General features: G+C 36.6%; 1 protein-coding gene across 1 annotated transcript; it reads right to left on the bottom strand.

Annotated features, from left to right (window-relative positions):
* Positions 1–15598: 15598 nt before the first annotated feature.
* Positions 15599–18179, bottom strand: LOC140812566 (cytochrome P450 72A397-like). The gene is made up of 5 exons (XM_073170871.1): positions 17865–18179; positions 17511–17734; positions 17144–17385; positions 16627–17005; positions 15599–16205 (listed from the first exon to the last, which is right to left on the bottom strand). The coding sequence occupies exons 1-5, from the start codon at positions 18130–18132 to the stop codon at positions 15777–15779; spliced, it is 1542 nt and encodes a 513-aa protein (XP_073026972.1). The 5' UTR covers positions 18133–18179; the 3' UTR covers positions 15599–15776.
* Between the last annotated feature and the right edge of the window lie 3816 nt (positions 18180–21995).

Genomic DNA, 21995 nt, shown 5'->3' with positions numbered 1-21995 from the left:
ATGTTCTGAGTTTTGTCAAAATCCATTTGGAAATAGGAGAAAAAGCATCCCGAAGTGTATCGTGTGCGTTGCAGTTCTTATACTGACACAGTTTGGGAGAATGAGCATAACTCTCGCATACGATATCCAAATTGAGTGAGGTCGGTGGCAAATGAACTAAGACATAGAGCTACAACTTTAATATTTACCACTTTTACACATTCGAAGCCTAAAATAGCGTTTCGGTCCGAGCAAGGCGCGCACCCACGCAGAACTGCGCGCGTGGGCAGAACTATGAGCGCATATGCGCGAATACTTCTGGAAAACATGATATAAGGGTGATAAGGATGAATTTTCAATACATATCCTTCCTTATTGCTCTGAAATTCGAGAGAAAAGTTGGGAATTTGATTTCTTTCGTACGAAATCACCTCGAAACGTTGTCCAAACTTGGAACAAATAATATATCCGGAATCCTCGCGTCGAGAGCTTCCTTTTGAGGTAAGTTTCTTTTAGTTTCAGCAGCTTTAAATATGAAAGTGCTGGAATAGCATGTAGTTGAAGTTGAATTTCTGATATGTAGTAGAATAATCGACAAGAAACTCATATTCGAAGTCGGAATTGAATTATGATATGATTTGGATTTGATATGAATTTTTGAAGTTTCAAATGATATTTGAAACTCATATTAATGATTTTGGAGTATGTTATTGATTGGAATGAATATGCTATTGATGTAGATAAAGTGTAATATCGATATCTTCAGGCTACATCAACATGAAACGAAGAATTGAGGTATGTTGCGACCGGGTAACATACAACATGTATCTGTATTATATGATTGGATTGGAATACGTGTCTATATGCCTATTTGTTGATTTGATGTGGCATACATGACATTATGATTTGAATATCGATGTATAAAATAAATGTTTTGTTAACACACATCATTTTATGCATACATCGATACATGACATGCGCGTTGAGATATGATCCTTGGATACCTTGATATGATTGGATTGGATTCCGGGGTTTGTGAACACAATCGCTATGCAGGTATTATATGACCAGTAAAACATAGACAATTGTGGCCCCATATGATTGGATATGAGATGTGAGATTTGATGGCGCTTTGCCGACACTATCATACGTGTATTCCCATATCGGCCGGTGTGCCAGCTCGAGCATTGATTTGATTTGATAGCGATTCGATTGATTCTGACATGTGCTCAGTGGATGAGCATTTGACCTGATACCTCCACGACATACATGCATTGCATACCATATATCATTGTTTAGATATCTGTGGTATATATGATTGGTTGTTCCATACGGAGCTTTGCTCACCCCCAAGAGGGGCTGTTGTTGTCTTTGTGTGTGGACAATGGCAGGTACTCCAGGATATCAGGAGACCGGAGAGGGTACTTCTGGTGGGAGCCACAGCTTGGGCTGAGGTTTATGTTTATGTCTTGTTCCCAGTATATATGTATATGTATCTATATACCGGGGCATGTCCCGAGGATATGAGATGTTTGTATGTGATTGGTTGTGATTACGTGTGGGCATGATTATGACGTGAGATGAGATAATATTTTTAGTATTAAAATAAAATGACTTGGGCTCATTGTAAAGAAAATTTAAAGTCGATTTCCGCTGTGATTAATTAACCCTAATCAGATTGCATTGTAATAACGATTAGGAGCTAAGGGCCCCAATATAGAAATCCTCCTGGTTTCTTTCTTTCTGCTTTCACCTGCTGGCAATTTAGACATTTTGATACAAACTCAACAATATCAGCTTTCATCTGTTTCCACCAAAACTGTCTTTTCAAATCATTATACATTTTTCTGCCACCAGGATGAATACTGAATCGACTATGGTGTGCTTCTGACAAAATCTGCCGTTTCAACTCTGAAACATTCGGCACAACCAGACAATCATTCACATATATTACACTATCCCGTACCTGATACTCAGATCGATGCCCTTCTCTAACCATCGAAATCGAGTTCTGAACATTCTGATCACTTTTCTGAGCTGCTTTAACTCTTAAAATCAGCTCTGGTTCAACTTGAACAGCATATAATCTCATCGGTCTGTAATCTGTCTCAAATACAAATGCAGACAAACAGCAGTCTTCAATCATATTCGAAACGCCGATTGTCGATAAGGATAAAGAGCATACCTTCCGACTCAGTGCGTCCGCTGCTGCATTGGATTTCCCTGGATAGTATTTGATTTCACAATCAAAGTCTTTAAGCAGGTCAAGCCATCTTCGTTGTCTCATATTCAACTCTGATTGTGAAAATAGATATTTCAAGCTCTTATGATCAGAATAAATTTCAAACTTCTCAACATAAAGATAGTGTCGCCATATCTTTAATGCAAAGACAATGGCTACCAATTCAAGATCATGAATTGGATAACGGGTCTCATGTGGCTTAAGCTGTCTTGAGGCATAAGCAATGACATGCCCTCTCTGCATCAGAACACAACCCAATCCTCGGTGAGATGCATCACAATAAACCACAAAATCACCAGTACCTAACGGGATAGTCAACACCGGAGCACTGGTCAATCTTTTCGTTAATTCAAGAAAGCTGGTCTCACATTCTTCAGACCAAACAAATGGAGCATTCTTCTGAGTCAACTGCGTAATCGGTTTAGCAATACTCGAGAAATCTTTAATAAATCGTCGATAATGTCCTGCCAAACCTATAAAGCTGCGTATCTCTGGCACAGATGTCAGTCTCGGCCAAGAAATCACCGCCTCCTTTACTGGGATCAACAAATATACCATCTCCGGATATAATGTGACCCAAAAATACAACATGTCTCAACCAAAACTCGCATTTCGACAGTTTAGCACATAATTTCTCAACCCTCAGAATTCGCAACATAGTTCTTAAATGAAAAGCATGCTCATTCATATTCTTTGAATAAATCAAAATATCATCAATGAATATAATCACAAACTCATCGAGATATTTCTTGAAGACACGGTTCATTAATCCCATAAATACAGCTGGAGCATTCGTCAAACCAAATGGCATGACAATAAAATCATAATGTCCATACCTGGTTCTGAACCTTTTTTTTAAGATATCAGAATCTCTGACTCTCAGCTGATGATATCCAGATCTCAAATCGATCTTGGAATATACAGAAGAACCCTGCAACTGATCAAACAAATCATCAATACGAGGCAAAGGGTATTTGTTCTTTACCATTGCCTTGTTCAGTTGCCGGTAATCAATACATAATCTCATAGAACTGTCCTTCTTTCTCAAAAATAATACTGGAGCACCCCAAGGAGAAACACTCGGTCTAATGTATCCCTTGGCCAGCAAATCTTCTAACTGATCTTTCAATTCTTTCCACTCAATCGGTGCCATTCTGTACGGAGCTCTAGAAATCGAGACTGTACCAGGCATCAATTCAATGCTGAAGTCAATCTCTCGGATCGGAGGCAATCCTGGATACTCATCCGGGAAGACATCGGCAAACTCACACACCACTGGAAGATCTGCCAATGATGGACTCGATTTCAGTAAATCAACTGAATAGGCAAGGAATCCATCTGCTCCTTTCTGTAACAATCGAGTCATAGACAATACGGATATCAAAGGAATTCTCGATCTAGAACCCTCAGCGTAAAATTTCACTCACCAGCCATATCTGGTCTAAATCTCACAATCTTGTGAAAACAATCAACAGTCGCTCTGTACTTGGTCAACATATCAATCCCGATAATACAGTCAAAATCAGACAATCCCAGTACTATGCAATCTAACTCAATCTCATGCCCGTCATACTGTAGTATGAAATGTTTTACAGAATTCACTGATATTAAACCTGTACCTAACGGAGAAGAGACAGACACTACAGACGATAATAACTCAATAGGCAATGCATGACTCAATGAAAATTTCTCAAAAATAAATGTATGAGAAGCACCTGTATCAATCAACACATAAGCAAGGTAACCAAAAATAAAACAGTTACCTGCAACAACATCATCTGGTGCCTCCTGAGCCTGCTCCTCTGTCAAAGCAAATATTCTGGCCTGCTGTCTAGGAGGCTGGCTCACTTTCTGGCTACCTCCGGGCCTCTGCTGTGACTGAGCTGGGGCTGGCTGAAATGAATGAACAGAAGCAGATCGTATATCAGTCTGTGCCGCTGATCCAGATGATTCGGCTCCCTGAGATCTTTGGGAACCTCACCGTGGACACACCCTAGCAAAGTGTCCCGGTTGTTTGCAAACGTTGCAACTACCAGTCACTCCCTGGCATTGCTCGGTCGGATGTCTCCCTCCACAAGTTCTGCAGTAAGGTCCAGTATAACTCTGTTTGGAACCACTGGAGCTAGAAGAACTGCTACCTGATTTCTTGAACTGCTTTCCTCGGGCTTTCAAGAAATATCTCTTTCCACTTCTGCTGCTACCACCTTCAAATCTGGAAGGAGGTTGCTGTGGCCTCGGTGCTGGAGGAACATACGAAGCTTCTTTCTGTCTTATCAAACCAGCTTCTGCTCCTTTGGCTCGGTTCAGTGCATCAGTGAAATTATTCGGTCGCCTTGTTCTCACCAATGTAAAATCTCGGGATTTAAACCATTTATGAACTGATCAGCAATCGCTTCCTCATTCTCGGCCACGTGTGGAGCAAATCTCAACAGGGTAGAGAACTTGGTCACATACTCTTTAACGTTCAACTGCCCCTGTCTCAGATTGGAAAATTCTGCCCCATTGTCTTTCCTGTACGACACTGGGAAGAATCTCTGATAAAACTCAGTTCTAAATCATTCCAGGTAATAGTCGTACCTCGGTGCTCCAATGCTCTCTTCGTCGTAATCCACCAGTTCTTAGCAACATCATGCAACTGGTGCCCTATCAGCTTCACTCTCCGCTCATCTGTATAATCTAAAGACTCAAACATCATTTCTATGTCATCTAACCAGCTCTCACAGTCCACAGAAGTCTCTGTTCCTTTCAGGGTTGGCGGTTTAAATGACTGAAATCTTTTCAACAGTGTTTCCATTGGTGTCGCGGTAACATCCATTTGAGGATTCGAAGTACTACCCTGTTCTGGTACTCTTCTCGGAAGAATATATGATAATCAAATGGATTAGTAACAAATACCACAATTCTATCTCAGTCCTCCTCCGATCATCTTACTGCTGATCTAGAATCGGTGCTGATCCATTCTCAATAAAACATCTTACTATATCAAATCAGATAAGCAAGTAACATGTATTAAAGCAGTAAGACATGCCAGCAATCAAAAGCAAGGAAAGAAAACCTCAATCTACCCCGCTCACTAGCTTCAATCTCAATCTAAAGAATCTATCGCTCTGATACCACCTGTTGTGGGGACCCGGATGCTAATCATCTTTTTAATCATTATTGGGATAATTGGATCAATGTAAATAATCTAGGTCTAATTTTTTTAAAAAAATATAGTGCGGAACGTAATGGAATCAATCTTATATACATATCAGTATAAAAGTATAAATCTTGTACAACATACATTCATCTAAATCTAAGGTTCAACAACTAATTATCAAGTGTTCAACCCTATTTACATCGAAGTCCGTAGTCTCCACTCTAATCACGATCTCTCCTCATCTTCTTGACCCTGATCCTGTCCCACCTGTTGCCATGCACACATACAAACACGACAACAGTCAGATAACTCCGGTGAGATATATATCCCAGTATAAACAATGTAAACATCCAGTCATATAAAAGAATATATAAAAGCATGAAACACATATCAATAACAAGTATCAAATCTGAAACACATATATCAAAACAAACTCTGAATCACACTCTGTAACTCCTAAACTCTGACTCAACTCATCCTACTCTAGGGATCCCGATTTGAATAAGAACGCAAAGTTCTCCCATCTACTTTACCCCAGCTAGATGGGTGGTACGTTCTTAGTCCCAGAATTTGGCGGTGTATATTGAAGATCTGAAATTGGAGGCGGTCTTCTCCTCAGTCTATCAATATATATATATATATCCAAAACTCTAGTGACTTGGCGGTTCTGACATGAAGGTTTTGTCAAAGACTAGGCGGTTCTGCCCAATTATAACTCATGCTTTGCTATAATCAATAGATTAAGCATATCAATATTAAACATTGCAAATATCAAATGCAATAATCATTCAGTATTTGATTTTGAGAAACTCAAGTCAAATCTAACTCGAGTTGTGCAATCCCGAATCAACATTTATTTATACCTTTCTTTCTGTCTTTCTGAATCTTTCGAAGTCTCGAACGCAAAGTCTATCAATACTCAGTCTGGCAATGACAATAACGAGGAATACAATATCAATATCCCAATCAATCGCTACTGGATTTTATCATAACTAAATCACATTCTGTTTCAATGGCATAACTGCCCAATTTCAATATACCCAGCAGTACAAATCGATACATATCAATTCCTGCAACTCATGATCAATAACGATACACATATGATATCATGTCTCAACCCAATCAATTCTGAAATTCATAACAATTCCATAATCAGTCTGTTTTTCAATCTGTCTTTGATTCTACGATGTCTAACATGTCAAGAACATCATATATGAATCATATTCGATTCTGACAACATCATAATTTCAAGACATGACAAAACGTAACAAAACTTACGTCCAGTTGTAGTCTGTAACGAGAGGATCATTATACCGAAGTCGGATTCAAAATCAGACGGACGAATCGCAATATACAGGCGTAAGGATTTTCACAACTTTTCAGAAGCCTTTTATCGTTTCTTTTGTTTCTGATTTCTGAAGGAAGATATGTATATATATATATATATATATATACACCCCGTGCATGTCCAAGCCATGTGGCTGAATCTTTGTGCTGCAAGTCTCGCGCATATGCGCGACCTGTCTCGGCGCATATGCGCGAGACAATATGTCTTTGTTCATTTTCCCTAACTCTCAGGTACCCTCGCGCATGTGCGCCCATACACGTCGCACATATGCACGAGGTGTTCTGCTTATTCCGCGCATATGCACCAGGTCTAGTCGCGCATATGCGCGAGGCTCATTCCTCGCACAACATTCCAGCTTCTTTCTGCTTCCCCGGTCTGATCAGTTCTGTCTATAATCACATCAATTAATCAACAAATCATTTTAGATTAACAACACATCAAATCTCGGGCATTACAACCATTATGAGTATTGTATAAGAAAAGTAAAGTACAATAAGTTAGACATCCATTTCTAGCATGAGGAGTTATGAGAAAGGTCAAAATTCGAGGTCATAGTAGAATAGAACTAAGTCACCATAAGTCGTTTTAAGTTGCGATTCGCAAACGAGGATTTCAGTAGGCAAAATGATTAGGATTGAGGAGACATAAGGACAGTTTAACACTTGCTTTATCAGAGTAGCGCAGCGGAAGCGTGGATTATTGAGATATTAGAATTAAAAGTCTAAATTTTTTATTATCGAGGAAAAACGAATTTCAGGGAAGAAATTCAATTTCAGGGGATAGATTGTAACGTCCTAAAAAATTGAAGGTCCACGTGAATCACATACATGCAAGTTATTAAATTTCTTTTGTATACTATTAAATTATTTTAAAGCATTAAATGCATGTTTATTTTATTAGTTTGTGTTTAATTATTTTATGCATAATTTTTGCATGATAGTGTTTAATAATGAAATTTTAACAGTTCATGCATTAGGGTTTCTTGGTGCATTTACGCTAGAACGAGAATCGGAGACCGGAGAATTTTCAAGAAAATTATTTTATTTCACGATTAATTTTTATTAAATAATATAAGGTGTTTTAAGGGCATTTTTCAAAAATGGTATTTTATTAGGTATTTTTACCCGCGTGATTTTTATTTTTATCGATACGCAAATTTTATCGAATTAGAGGACTTTTTAAGGGTTCGGCTAATATTTTTAAAATCTATCCAACACGAAATATTTTTCGGGAGTGCGTTTGGATTTAATGAGCCTATTTTTAAGCTTGTTAGGCTTAAAACCTTTTTAAACCTTTAATTATCAAAAATAGGCCCATTAATTGGTTGTTAGCTATTTAAATATTGCCTAATTATCATCTTAACCTAAACCTAAACAATTTCCACAGCCGACATCCTCCTCCTATCAGCAACCTCCTCGTGATTTGCTGCAACTAAGCTTTCGGTGACACATTTCTCCTTCAAGCAAAGAACACATCCCTTCGGCCGTGTCCCTCAATCAATTGTCCAAGATTTTTCCACCAAGGCAGGAATTGTATCATTATTTCTACATCATTCATGTCTTTTACTGCTGTGTGTATGCATTTGTATGAGATTTTTCGATTTAGCCTTGTACATGAAGAATTTTCGGTTTTTTACGTGTGTTCTTGCATTCCATGCTTTGCTACTCACGTTTTCTTGTTTGTTGTTGCAAAAGGGGGCTGCTATGAGGTGTGGCTGAAGGTTTAGGGATGAAATTATTGCTGTAAGTAGGCTGGAGTCCTTGGAGCGCAGGTTTTAGTGAGAGCCGAGATGAGTTCTTGGGTGTGTTGGCTTGTCGGTAAGGAGATCGAAGGATTTACAAGGCCCGGCGGTGCAAGGGCCTGACCGAGCCATGGACCAGACCCTGGTGGGTCTGAACCACAGCCTAGGAGGGCTCAACCATTGCTGGGACGATTCATGAAGTCGATCGAGCTTGGGGGTAGCAAGTTGGTCGCAAGGTGATAGCTTTGGGGTGGCTGTGAGTAGGCGAACTATTCTGAGTGCATGGGAGGGTATCCGTGGGTCCTTTGGGTCCAGTAGGGTCCTAGAGTGGCCGTAGTGTGGTCGAGTCATGGCTGGTCATAGGTGGTGCGGTCTAGGTTGGTGAATAGCTCGAGTGGGTGCACAAGCTTTAAGTTGGGTTACTTGCTGGATTTTTCCAGCAGCTTTTCCAGGAGGGTTTTGGTGTTTTAGAGCTCGGTTTTAGGGTTGTTAGGACCTTTTAAGTGTTTTTAAGGTGTGATAAAAAGTTGGAAAAATTTGATTAAGTTTCGATTTAATTCGGGTTAAAACTGGGATTCCGGTCTAAGTTTTAAACCAATTTGGTTAAGTCATGAAATGGGCTCGAGTTTACGTCTAGGAATGATTTTAAATATATTTTGGGACATTTTTAGGAGTTTAGTAAGCTTCAGAACAAAATAATGAGTTTTGGATTTATCCGTGATTTAATCGCCGCACGAAACATTAATTAAAGAATTAATTGAAACGCCTAGATTTAAGCTTAATAAAATTATGGAAAATTATATTTAAGCTCAAATAATTATTAGAAGCCTTACTTTTTTAATTTGGGAATGTTATGCTAATGTTTGGTTTAATTCGGGATTAAAGCGCATTAATATGTTATATTTAAAGATTAATTTAAAATTCATCGATTTAAGCCAATAAAAATATGGGAAAATTCTAATAGGCTTAAATAATTATTTGGGACATGTTAGAGTCAATGAAATTAAGAAAATGTCAAAAACATGGAATTAGAGGTCAAGGGGTTAAACGGAAATTTTTGGGTTTCGAGGGCAAAATGGTCATTTTGCACCCGGGGTGAGAATTTGGTCAAAGCAGCGCCCTGAACACGAATTTATCATGTTTTTAAATGTTTATGCATCACGTATATGAATTTTATGAAATTATGATAAATACGGTGCATGCTTGGTTTTAAGGAAAAAGTTACGTACATGCATGTTTTTATTAAGTGGTGAATATGATTATGTTTTTGAAGGATGAGAGTTGGTTGTGACTAATACGATGATATGATTGGAGATATCGTGAGGGAAAAGGCCCCAGAGGCAGCCCGTTTACGGGAGAAGGCCCCAGAGGGAGCCCGACGATCGTATTTCCATTGACAAGATATGATGATATGATAGGCCCGAACTCAGTTGACGGGTGAGAGTGTCGCTGATGTCCCCCGCCGCCCGGTACCACGGTTACACGTAGATGAATCCATCGAATGACATGATGATACGAAAGTCACAGCTAATTAACGGAATTCAAATTAAGATTTTTACACGTATATGCTGATACGATGATACATGCTATTACCATGTTTTGACAGGTTATGTTTACGCATACGATATGATAACATGATGAGACATGTTTTGACACGTTTCAATTTTACACTACACGCTTATGTTGATGTTTTTAAGCTCATGAAATGTATGTTCATAATGCTATTTTTCACTGATGTGTGCTACGTATATGTACTTGTTATTACAGGTATAGGTGTGTTGAGTCTTTAGACTCACTAGGCGTGTGTGACGCAAGTGAGCATTTCGATCAGGGGATCGGAGGTGCCGAAGACTGAGCAGGCATGTGGGATGTGCGCTGACACGACCCGAGGACCATTATTTTCCCGCATATTGATTCATGTGTTTTGAGAGAGTTACACATTTTTTTATGTTGATGATATTACGATTTTTACACGTTTACGTTTACGTTGATTTTGGATGACTTGAATTATTTTTAAACTGCGTTATTCTTGTTGGCAAATAAATATGATTATTTTAAATGTTATTTTATAATTGCGAGCTTTAAAAAAAAAATAATTCCGCACTATTAAATGAGTACACATTTCAGGTTATACATAAAAATATTGGATTTTTATACTTGCATCTCAGTTTCTTTGACATGGATGAAGGGCTGCCAGGTTTGTCAGTTAGGGGATGATCTACAGGAGGTTTAGAGAAGGTTTAGGTGAAGACACCAGGTCTGGAACGAGTCATGACAGGGGACCGATCGGATTTCTTGGTTTTGGGCTCGGTTGGACTAAATCGAGTGATGGGATGCTACTGCAGTGAAAGGGATGTTCCAGGCCTTGGATCAGACCCTGGTGGGTCTGAGACATGCTTCGAGAATTCAGTTTACGTGGTTTCATTAGGCACTTACCCCTGAGGGGGTGTCTAATGTTTTTTCACCGGGAGAACTAATTGGGTTGTTGCGAGCGGAACGAATGGGGCGCGCGCTGGAAGACCGATTCTAGCACAAGATTTAAAGAACATTCATTGAATGATAAATAACTACAAGTGACGTGGCCTAGGATGGCTCGAGTACAGCTGGTCATGGTCTAGGTGCAGATCGAAGGAGCTATGGTTAGATGTGTTCGATTTTGGCTCTTTCGGGTGAACTTTGCTCATCCATGTGCATGGGGATGGGGATCAGGGTTTTAAAAATCTACGAGGGTTCAGTCAAGTACTAGGAGTGGATGGTTTGAGTTCAGGATCTTAATTAGGGTTTCAGCCCTTTGAGTACAGAAAATTCCATCAACTTCAAGGTGCATTTCGAGGGTCTTAAGAGGTCTGGATTAGGTTGTTTAAGGGCTGGTCATGTGTGGGGACCCGGACGCTAATTCATTCCTTAATCGTATTTAGGAATAAATAATCAAGTATAATAAACAGGGTCTAAATTTTTTTCTTTTAAAAAGCAAATCGGAAACATAATGTAATTAAATTCAAATTACATATTAAACATAACATACAATTATTGTATGATCTACAATAATCCGACTAGGTTCAACTATACGTCAGTGCTGAACCCTAAGTTGCTTCAAAGTCCGGATCTCCACGCTATCTAGTCCAGCCTCGTTCTCTTCACGACCCTGATTCTAGCCCACCTGTTGCCATGCACACATACAAACAAGACAACAGCCGGATAACTCCGGTGAGATATAAATATCCCAGTATAAATCATGTATACATGCAATCATATAAATCATATAAGAGCATATAACAAAAATCATATCCTATATCAACATCATGATATAAATCAATAACAAGAATAAATCATATTCTAAACATGTACCCTAATCCGGAACATAATTCAATATCTAGAATAAATCCTATTCTAGGCATGTACCAATATCAGGAACATAAATCAATATCAAGAATAATTCCTATTCTAAACATGTACCAATATCAGGAACCTAAATCAATATCAAGAATAATTCCTATTTTAAACATGTACCAATATCAGGAACATAAATCAATATCAAGAATGATTTCTATTCTAAATATGTACCAATATCAGGAACATAAATCAATATCAAGAATGATTTCTATTCTAAATATGTACCAATATCAGGAACATAAAAGAACATGAACCATATTCAGGAACATAAATCAGTATTAATCCATACCATAAGATATAACTGTCACTCAATCCAGTGACTCTACTTTTTAGACTAGACTCAATCCTAGTCTAGGGATCCCGGTTTCCAGATGTGGTATTCCTATATCGAATTCCGTAAAGGAGGGAACCATAATCTCTATTACTCGATATAACCAGTGCCCTGGTATTCCTATATCGAATTCCGTAATAGAAGAATTCCAATACCCTTTACTCGATATAACCAAATATGGTGTTCCTATATCGAATTCCGTAATGGATTCCATTACTCGATATAACCAAACATCCAGTGTCCTGACCTAACCGTCATGGACTGTAGCTCTATCGCCAATATCCTATCTTGAGACATCGTGCAATGTGCCGTGGCGATACCACCACTATCCGGCACTTCTGTCACAAGATAACTCGTCTAATACCTGTCATCTAATATCAAGAGAATAAGTACATCAATCAACTTAATGCAAATATCAATGCAATAAGGTAAAGTATGTGATTTAGGGGAACTCGAGTCAAACCTCCCTCGAGTTGTGCAATCCCAACTCAACATTAATTTATACCTTTATCTTCTCGCTCAGAAGAAGAAGAAGTCCCGACTCTATCTCGGTCCATTCTCAATTTGGAAATGACAATATAAAACAGGCACAATATCAATATCAGTTCTGAACTCAAGACTGTCTCTTTAAATCTGAAACGATATATCGAGAATCATAATATCAATATTCCATTCTCAATTCAACTCTGAATCTGATTAATCTGAATTAACTCAAATCAGCGGCATAACGACACAATCTCAGTATTCCCGTCAATACCATATCACCAGATATTAATTACAAATCATAACCCATATTCGATATGATTTGTAATCAGTCTATAATCCAAATCTATTCAATTTCAATTAATATAATCTGAAAAATCATAACAATTCCAGAATAAATCTGTTTCCCGATCTGACTTCGGTTCTACGATGTCTAACATGTCAAGAACATCATATATGAATTATATCAAATTCCTACAACATCATCTTTTCAAATGATATTAAAACTCAATGAAACTTACATCCTTTGGAAGCTTTTGCCAAGAAAAGCACGGAACTAGGCTCAGATCAAAAATCAGACGGCTAGATCTTGCATAATAAATTTTTGAAATGAAAAAGAGCTTGAGGGAAAAGCTCTCGGTTGCCTTGCTGCTGAATTTCTGAATTGTGTAATGAAATGGGAAAGAATCACACGTACAAGTCAAATTGCATGGCTAGAGACATGTGTCAACTTTTCCATAATTGCACTTTAGTCCCTCAACTTTTCACTATTTGCAAATTGGTCCCCGCTCAATCTTTTTAATTCAATTCAATCCTAAATAATTGCAAACATCTTGTAATATAATTCAACACTCCATAATTCTCTAATTCAATAATCTCGGTTTAAAATAATATCATTTCTATAATCTCGGACCTTACATCATGTGTGGTTAAGTTATGGTTTAAGTTTGGGAAAGTTTCGGTTTGATGCGGGTGAAAACCGGGACTCCAGTCCAAGTTTTTAAACGAATTATAGAATTTAATGCATGAGCTCGAGTTTACGTATAAGAAATTATTATAAGTATAATTTAAGGTGTTTTAATAAGTTTGGATGGACTCGGGTGGAAATTTTAAGGTTCAGGGATAAAATAGACAAACTAGGGTTTCAGGGGCAAAATGATCATTTTGCACTTGAATCGAGTTAGCAGTCTTAGCAGTGCCCTGAAAATTGAAAATACATGTTTAAATGTTTTCAATTGAATATGGAATTTTTATGAAAATACTGAAAATACGTTGAATGCTTGTTTTCAAGAAAATAAATTATATATATGCATGAAATTTTATTAAGTGATGAATATGATGACATTTTGAAGGAGATGACTTTGTTGTGACTAATACGAACACGAAACATGTAAGTCCAAGGCTCAGTGGAAGGGTGAGAGTGTCGCTGATGTCCCCATCTCCTGGTATTATGGTTATGCGTAGATGGATCTATCGAACAACAACTAATATGAAAGACACAACTAATGATCTGAATTCAATAAAAGAAAAGAGAATACATTTATGATGATATGGTTTGAATATGTTTATGTTTATGGATATGGAAAAGTTTTAGAAATATCATTAAAGTTATTTTAATTAAAGTACGTTTCACTGTTGCTTGATATGTATATGTACTTTGTTATAACGGTTCAGGTGTATTGATTCTTTATACTCACTAGGTGTGATTGATATAGGTGATCATGTTGATGAGGAGACTGGAGGTTCTCAGGGCTGAGTGGACTAAGTTTGTGGCGCACTGGAAGCCCGAAGACCTTGCGTTTCTTCTGCATTTTATGATTTTATTAGGGATATGGTTAAAACAATATTTCAAAATGTTTCTGATTTTTTTTTTATGCTTTGAGGTTTGGCAGGGTCTTAGTATTATGTTGTTGTTCTACATTAAACAGTAAATGTTTCTGTTTGTCACCCTTTTTATTTTTGTGAACCGCAGTTATTTTATTCAGTATCTCGATTGTTTGCTAAAACGAGTGGGACGAATATATATATATGTATATTTCGGCCAAGGCTTATACTTTAAAAAAATTCATTTGTATTTTAACAGTAGACGTTTCATTAAGTGTCTGAGTTCACGAAATAGGCAACTGTCAAAAATGAATGAGTGGGAAAAAACTTTCCTTAGCAATTTTCGATTTTCATTATATTAACGAGATTTGTACCATTTTCACATCGACGTTGTCTGGTCGTTGATCGAGATTATAATGAAACCCTAATTAATTAATTTAGAATTTATTAATTAAATAATAGTTAGTAGTAATTGACTAATAAGTCAAAATTATCAAGGAACGTGCATTCTATATGGTCTAGAATACTTGAGTTGATAATTAAATATTTATTTTAACGTGTACTGTTTTATTCAAAAGTTGAAAAAGATATACATAGAGATTTGATATTGATAAAATACGTGATAAAGAAAGAGTCCTAATATCATGATTGTTCATTCATTGAGAAATAATAAATATAGGTTATCAGTAATTGATAACATACACAACAACGTAACTCAAGAGATGTTGTCATGACTTTTTTCTCTCGGTCACAAAAGAAAAAAAAATCGGCCTTCTTCTCCATAGATGAAGTCTCAACTGACCGCCACCACAACAACCATCACGCGCGGCCGCCAAGCCGCCTTCTTCCAACGATCTACTCTTAACACATAATTTACAAGAAAGACTATATATACTAATCTCGGACTAGTTTGGTGCAAGGGTTTTTCAACACCAAGGTAATTAAACTTTAAACACCCAATGTATATGGTTTGAATTATACCACGAAAAAGAAATAATTGATCTTCAAAATAAAATTTATTGAAAATTTTTAAACTTTTGTTGCATATTGAGTGCGAGAAAATGATACGCTATTAATTTTACCAGTGTACTCACGTAGTGTTATGTCAACACTAAAAGTATTCTAGGAAAAAAATGATTAAGATTGTAAAAACAAAAAAATCATTACATTAAAACTGAAATTTCAGAGTACTGGGCGGAAAACAAGATTAGGCCTGGTAGACAACCAAGTTTGTTGTTTCCCTTTTTATTGAATTTTTTTTATAAAATTGTAACGACGTAAATTCTGCGTAGGTGGCTAGAGTTTTCGCAGCTTGATAGGTGCACCAAATTGTGGTTTTACCGTGAAACCAGTGACACAAGGCGCATGCTGATATGTTGGCGAAAGCTCGAAAGAGAATGTGCGGAGTAGCATTGACATGAAAATTTTGGCCACCAAAAGAGCGAAATTCTGTCCGATGCATATTCGGGGTCCCCAACCGAACGGCACGAATGCGGCTTGGCCCTTGGTTGCTTTAGCCATGCCTTCGGCAAATCGTTCCGGCTTGAACTCACCTGCATCTTCGCCCCAAACTTCAGTATCTCGGTGCAATAGTAGAGTAGGTAGCATGATCGATGTGCCCTTTGGTATGCAGATTCCTCCTAGTGTTGTTTCTTCTTCTACTATTCTTGATAACTCGATGACTGGCGGGTATAAACGCAGCACCTCGTACAAAATCATTGTCACCTGCAACCAAATACACATTTAAAATCAGGTGGAGCACAAAAACTTAAATAATTTTTTTGAAAAAATATAATACTAAAATACATTTTTATTAATTGGTATGCTGACATCTCGATTTCTTTTCCACTTTTTTTTTTTTTTTTTTTTAAATGTCGTGCAGACATCTCGACGATCAGCATTACTGAAAAGAAATGGCTAATGGAACAAAGTTGTTGCTCTATGAACAAAATTTGGATTAATTGGTATACCAAAAGCCTCAATCTGTCAACCTACATGATGAATGTTATATTTTTCAGTTTATATGCATATATATATATATATATATATATATATATATATATATATATATATATATATATATATATATACACATGTGTGTGTGCGCGCCTGCATGCGTACAAAACCTCGATCGTACAAAACTTACATATTTCAGCTGAGACAAATCATCATAATGGAGTTCGTTTCTGTCGCCCATGACTTGAAAAACCTCTTCCCTAGCACGAGCTTGCCAGTCTGGGTGCATAGAAAGAACAACCATGGTCCAAGCAAGCAGATTTGAACTGCTTTCGAAAGATGCCAAGTAGAAGACCTTGGCTTGTCCTATTGTTTCATTTATTACACGACCATGGTTTCGTTTGTTCTTATTCTTGTGCAATTCCTCCAAGATTAGATCAAACAAGTCTGGATCTTCATTTACTCCATTTACATCTCGCTTTTCTCTCTTGTTAATCTCATCCATAACTGTGCATCGTATTTGTTCTTCGATTTCCTTGACTCTCCTGTTTTTCTTGGTAGGCCAGTACCTAAACAAGGATTTCCATAATCTCAGAGAATTTAAAATTTGATCGAATAATGAGATAAGATGCATGAAACTATAACAGTAATCTCTGCAACGGTTTCAGCCAACCATGGATGGTAATGGAAGTCGTATTATAACTCACCCTTCACCCGGAATACTGAAAGGTCTGGCAGGATTTGCAAGGACTGCGTACTCTTTGACAAGCTCAAAAATCTTGTCGGTTGCGCCATAGTTGGCCCTGAACAATGAACATCCCACGGATGAAGCAGTGAACTTTTCGATTTGAGCAGCCATATCGACCACGCCGGACCCATCGCTGGACATCATCTTCTCGCATTCATTAAGAATTTTCTCGCAGCATTGTTGAGTTGTAGGCACAATTTCCTGTACGTTGATGTAAAAGTAAGAGAGTGTTGTAAGAAACAATACATGGTTCTTTGGTCAACGACTGATTCATGCATGTTATCGTTTTGAGATCCATGCAAAGATCAAATGAAAAATTAACTGACCTTCAACTTGTTCACATTAAAAGCAGGCTTGAGCTGTTTCCTGGATTGGCTCCATTCTTCACCCTCGTATCGAAGAAGGCCTTTAACGAACTGCTTCACTATCGGATTAGATATATTAAAATTCTTCTGATAAGTTTGGTATTTATTCAGCACATCTTTCACCAATTCGACATCTGTCACGAATATATTTGGTCTCGGTCCCACCCACATGAAAGAATTCTTGCCTGAAATCGCAAAAAAATAAAAGATATATATATATATTGCGGGCATTAAGACTTAAACTTGACTACTTTAAAACAACCGAGAGACCAACTTGGATTACAATTTCATGATTTTTCCTAAATGGAAACGTACCGTATTTCTTTATCGTATTCGATATAAACGGAAAGACGCGAGGCACAATATCGTGGGTGAGAGGAAGAGGTTTGGAGTAGGCTATTTTGCCCATTTCAGAGATTTCTTTAGCATCTCCAAAAAGAATCTTGTAAGAATTTCCTTGGAATCCTAGTTTCCTAAGGATTTTCTCCATTTTCCTAGGTTTGAACCAAACCCAGTCCAAGAATCTCCATGCGAAAACTAGAACAGTGGACAGGAAAATATTTATCAAGATTGAACTCCACATGATTTTTTTTTTTGTTTTTATAAGTTTCTTTTTTTTTTCTTTTTTGTTTGCTGAATAGGAGGGATGGGAAAAATCACAAAGGGCACACCCCTATTTATAGAGCTCGCGACCATTGTGAATGCGTTTAAAATAATGGGGAAAACTAAAGGTAGGAATTCAATTTCACTACGCAATGTTGTCATCGATCTAATCAACAATCTTTTATGTACAATGTATCAGAACGCATGATATTCATGAATATTTTTTAAATTTTTGTTAAATAATTCGTTGTGGATCATTGAAAACTTCGTTTAAGGTTGAATTTGAATACTCTTTACATTCTATAGTACTCGTTCTATGATATTTTAATCTTTTTAAATCTGAAGAACATGTGTGATATCATTTAATAAAGTGAGAAGTAGTTTAAGTTAAACTAAAATAAATAAATTTTACAATAATGAAGCAAGTGTTGCATGCTAGCATATTTTATCATTTAAAGATATTAATTGTGAGATCATATCAAAATTAACATCTTTACATTATATAAAATGCTGAATGAAAGATTTTATTACAGATATGAAGGAATTTATTAATGTCATATGCTAAGAAATAATAGTTGACTGAGCTTAGCACATTAAACAAATAAAATAATAATAATAATAATAATCATAACAGCTGCTTGATCTCGATTACTTTACGCAATATACGAAAAAATTGTAATATCCAGATTGTTGGACGAAAATGGGTTGGAAACGTCTTATATTTTTAGAAAATAATTCGGATGGGTTCCCTCTATCGACTCCCAAAATAAATCGGATGCAATTAAAGAAACCTAATACATCACGACTTGATATTAATGTTGGAGTACAGTTTTCTCCCACCCAAGACACAGATGTCGCAGGAAGTGGTGAGGGCAAATAAGGGTAAGAGGGCCACTCGGATCGCATCGAAAAAATGTTTCTTTTTCTGGTTCCGAAACAATTTGGGCGAAATAGGGTTCTACCGAGAAACCACTCTATTAATAGAAGAAGATGCATGGTGGTTTTTCTACTACTAGAATAGTGCTTCAAGCTCATCAACATGTCAGACCACAACCAGGCAGGAACGCTGAATTGTACCCGAAACTCGTCCTATAAATAGATCTTATTGCACTTGACGCTTCGCAATAGTGTTCGGACAAAATCCCCTTTATTTGTCTCGGCACAATCGATTTCACTATTATTATTGATGAATAATTCATTTGTATTTATAGAGAGAGAAATCTATTTCAACCGATATGCCCTTAGAGAATGCCATACATAACATAGAAATCACACTCAGAAATGATTGATAATTAGTAAGATCAGCATGTGCGATAGCGAAATTGATTGCAACACATTAAATATTTACCTAAACCAATTGATCCTAGAGAAAATCCTATATTAGACACAAGACGTTGATCTCTAACTAGAAAAGTGATATAGGGGGATAGACTTTTTTATACCAACCAATTGTAAACCCGATCACTCAAAAGTAGCATTAGGTGAGGAAAATTCCAGAAATTTTTTATTCTAACTCATCCACCAAACAAAACCGGTGGTTTCTAAGTTCAGAAATTTTAGTTTGATACTAAAAAAGCTCCTTGGGCCTCATATAATTTAAAATATCCATATGGTGTTTATATCTGATTTATCTTTTTGAATTTATCATGATTTTATCAGTAATAATCATCCTTTTAAATATCTACGAACGAATCTTCATTCTTCTTCGATCATCAAAAAAGTCCACGATTAATTTTTGCACATGTGCAAAAGTTATGTTATTTCATCTAAACCTGTTGGAACATTTATATTTGGTGATTGAATAAGGTTGTTGATCCAAAGGATAATTACTAAATCTAACCTAACTAAATTCATTGAACAAAACTAAATTAAGAAACCTAAATGATTACAAAGTCAGCCTTATAAAACATAAGAAAGATACTAATAGACAAAGTGATTCTAGGTCGACTGATGAAGCTCAACTGATAGTCTATCTAGTTGATATGTCAGACCAAATCCATATATTCCCTGAAGAATCTGTATGATCAATAATTAAGGATCAGATCTCATGTGAAATATTGGATAAAGCTTTCCTTACTAACAGTTAGTGAACCTTAAACAAAATTTCATGTTTCGGAGCTGCCAAAATATGTAAAAAAGGACGAAAACATGGCAACAATGATATCTGAATTTTTAAATAGATATATTTTGAAAAGATTACTGTTGCAAATTAAAGCTATAACTTGACAACTAGGCTCTTCATAAGTTGAACTCATCATCAGCTGGTAGGGATTCGAAGGTCTTATATTGAACCACCTATCAGCTGGACAATCAATGGAACTGCTTTTTGAGATATTAGTTGGACTGGTTCAGTTTGGGCAAGCAGTTGACACTTTCAGTTTACGTTTCGATAGCTTCAGTTTTGGCTCGGGAACTGATAATTTCAAAGCCTGATCAGTTTATTTTTCTACGCACTTAGGTAAACTTGTAAAAACAAAATAACAAGTTTTGTTAACATAAAAATAAAAATTGTGAACATGAAATGTTACGACACTAGAACAAGACATATTTCCCAAAGAAGAATGCACAAGTTAGTTGGAAATGACATTTTTGACATGTCATATATAAACTCACTTGAAACATGTGAGTTATGTTTGAAATGAAAGATGACCAAAGGCCTTTTCCTAGGGAAAGTAGAGCGTACACATTATCTATTGGACTTGATCCATACAGATGTGTGTGATCCGCTAAGTGTTAGCACGAGATATGAGAAATCTTACTTCATTACCTTTACTGATAACTTCTCAAGGTATGTGTATTTGTATTTAATGAGATACAAGTATTACTATTTTGAAACGTTCAAAGAATTCAGAGCTTAAGTAAAAAAAAAACAATTATGAATAGTATTAAAACGATTTGATCTGATTGAGGTAGAAGTATTGAATTCAAAACTACCTTAAGAAGAATAAAATTCTCTTGCAGTGAACCCCACCTACCAGACTCCAGTTGAATGGTGTGTGAGGACGTCGTGATTGGCCATTGATGAAATTGTTCGGTCTATGTTAAGATTCACTGAATTGTCGTCATCTTTTTGGGATTTGTTCTTGAGAATACAACAATGTTGTCGAACCAAGTCCATACAAAGGCTGTGGCTAAAACTCACTACGAGAAATAGATGGGAATGCCTCCTAAATATTCTTTCTTAAGAATATGGAGATGTCATGATTATGTGAAGTAGATAGTGGTAGAAAAATTGGATAGTAGAGCCAATTTGTCCTATTTTGTGGGATATCCAAAGAATTCTGCTGGATACTATTTCTAGGATTCAAAATAAACAAAAGTATGAAGGCTCGAAAATTCGTGTTTGGAAATTTGCGGAAAAATTAAAAATTTTCTTTTAAAATGTCTCATTCATAAGTTAAACTTATAAATAAAGTTTAATATTCAAAATGACAGCGGAAGAATTTAATATTTCAACATAACCGTTTAAAAATAATCCAACAACAGATAAAAATGTTTGATCATAAAATAATAAATGCTGAAAAATGAGGTCCTCGGGTCCCACTACTGCCGACCCAAGCTAGCTCACTGGTCCCCGCCCTCGGTCCCGTCATTGTCAGTACCTACAACAATCAATTCTAGTGAGTCTAAAGACTCAGCATGCATATATGGTAAATAACAAGTAAATAAATAATAAAATCGCATGCAAGTGAAAATATCGTGAAAATATCATGTCCTGAGTTATATCGTAAATATCGTGTCATGATTAATTATAATACGTGCATAACTGAATTGAAAAATCGTAAGTAAAAATGTTTGCTCCTTGGAGCCCTGTAATGAAATAACGTGTAATAATTTTCTGGT

Source organism: Primulina eburnea, chromosome 14, assembly GCF_022965805.1.
Source record: "Primulina eburnea isolate SZY01 chromosome 14, ASM2296580v1, whole genome shotgun sequence".
Taxonomy (NCBI): Eukaryota; Viridiplantae; Streptophyta; class Magnoliopsida; order Lamiales; family Gesneriaceae; genus Primulina; species Primulina eburnea.
This window is presented reverse-complemented; position numbering and strand designations above follow the sequence as displayed.

Bases quoted from the DNA above. Each gene is read 5' to 3' on its own strand.
- LOC140812566 (XM_073170871.1), bottom strand. From the start codon at position 18,132: ATGTGGAGTTCAATCTTGATAAATATTTTCCTGTCCACTGTTCTAGTT. The intron at 17,386-17,510 runs GTCAGTTAATTT...ATCAACGTACAG, and splicing joins TTAATGTGAACAAGTTGAAG to GAAATTGTGCCTACAACTCA. The intron at 16,206-16,626 runs GTAAGTTTTGTA...ATTTGGTTGCAG, and splicing joins ATTTGTCTCAGCTGAAATAT to GTGACAATGATTTTGTACGA.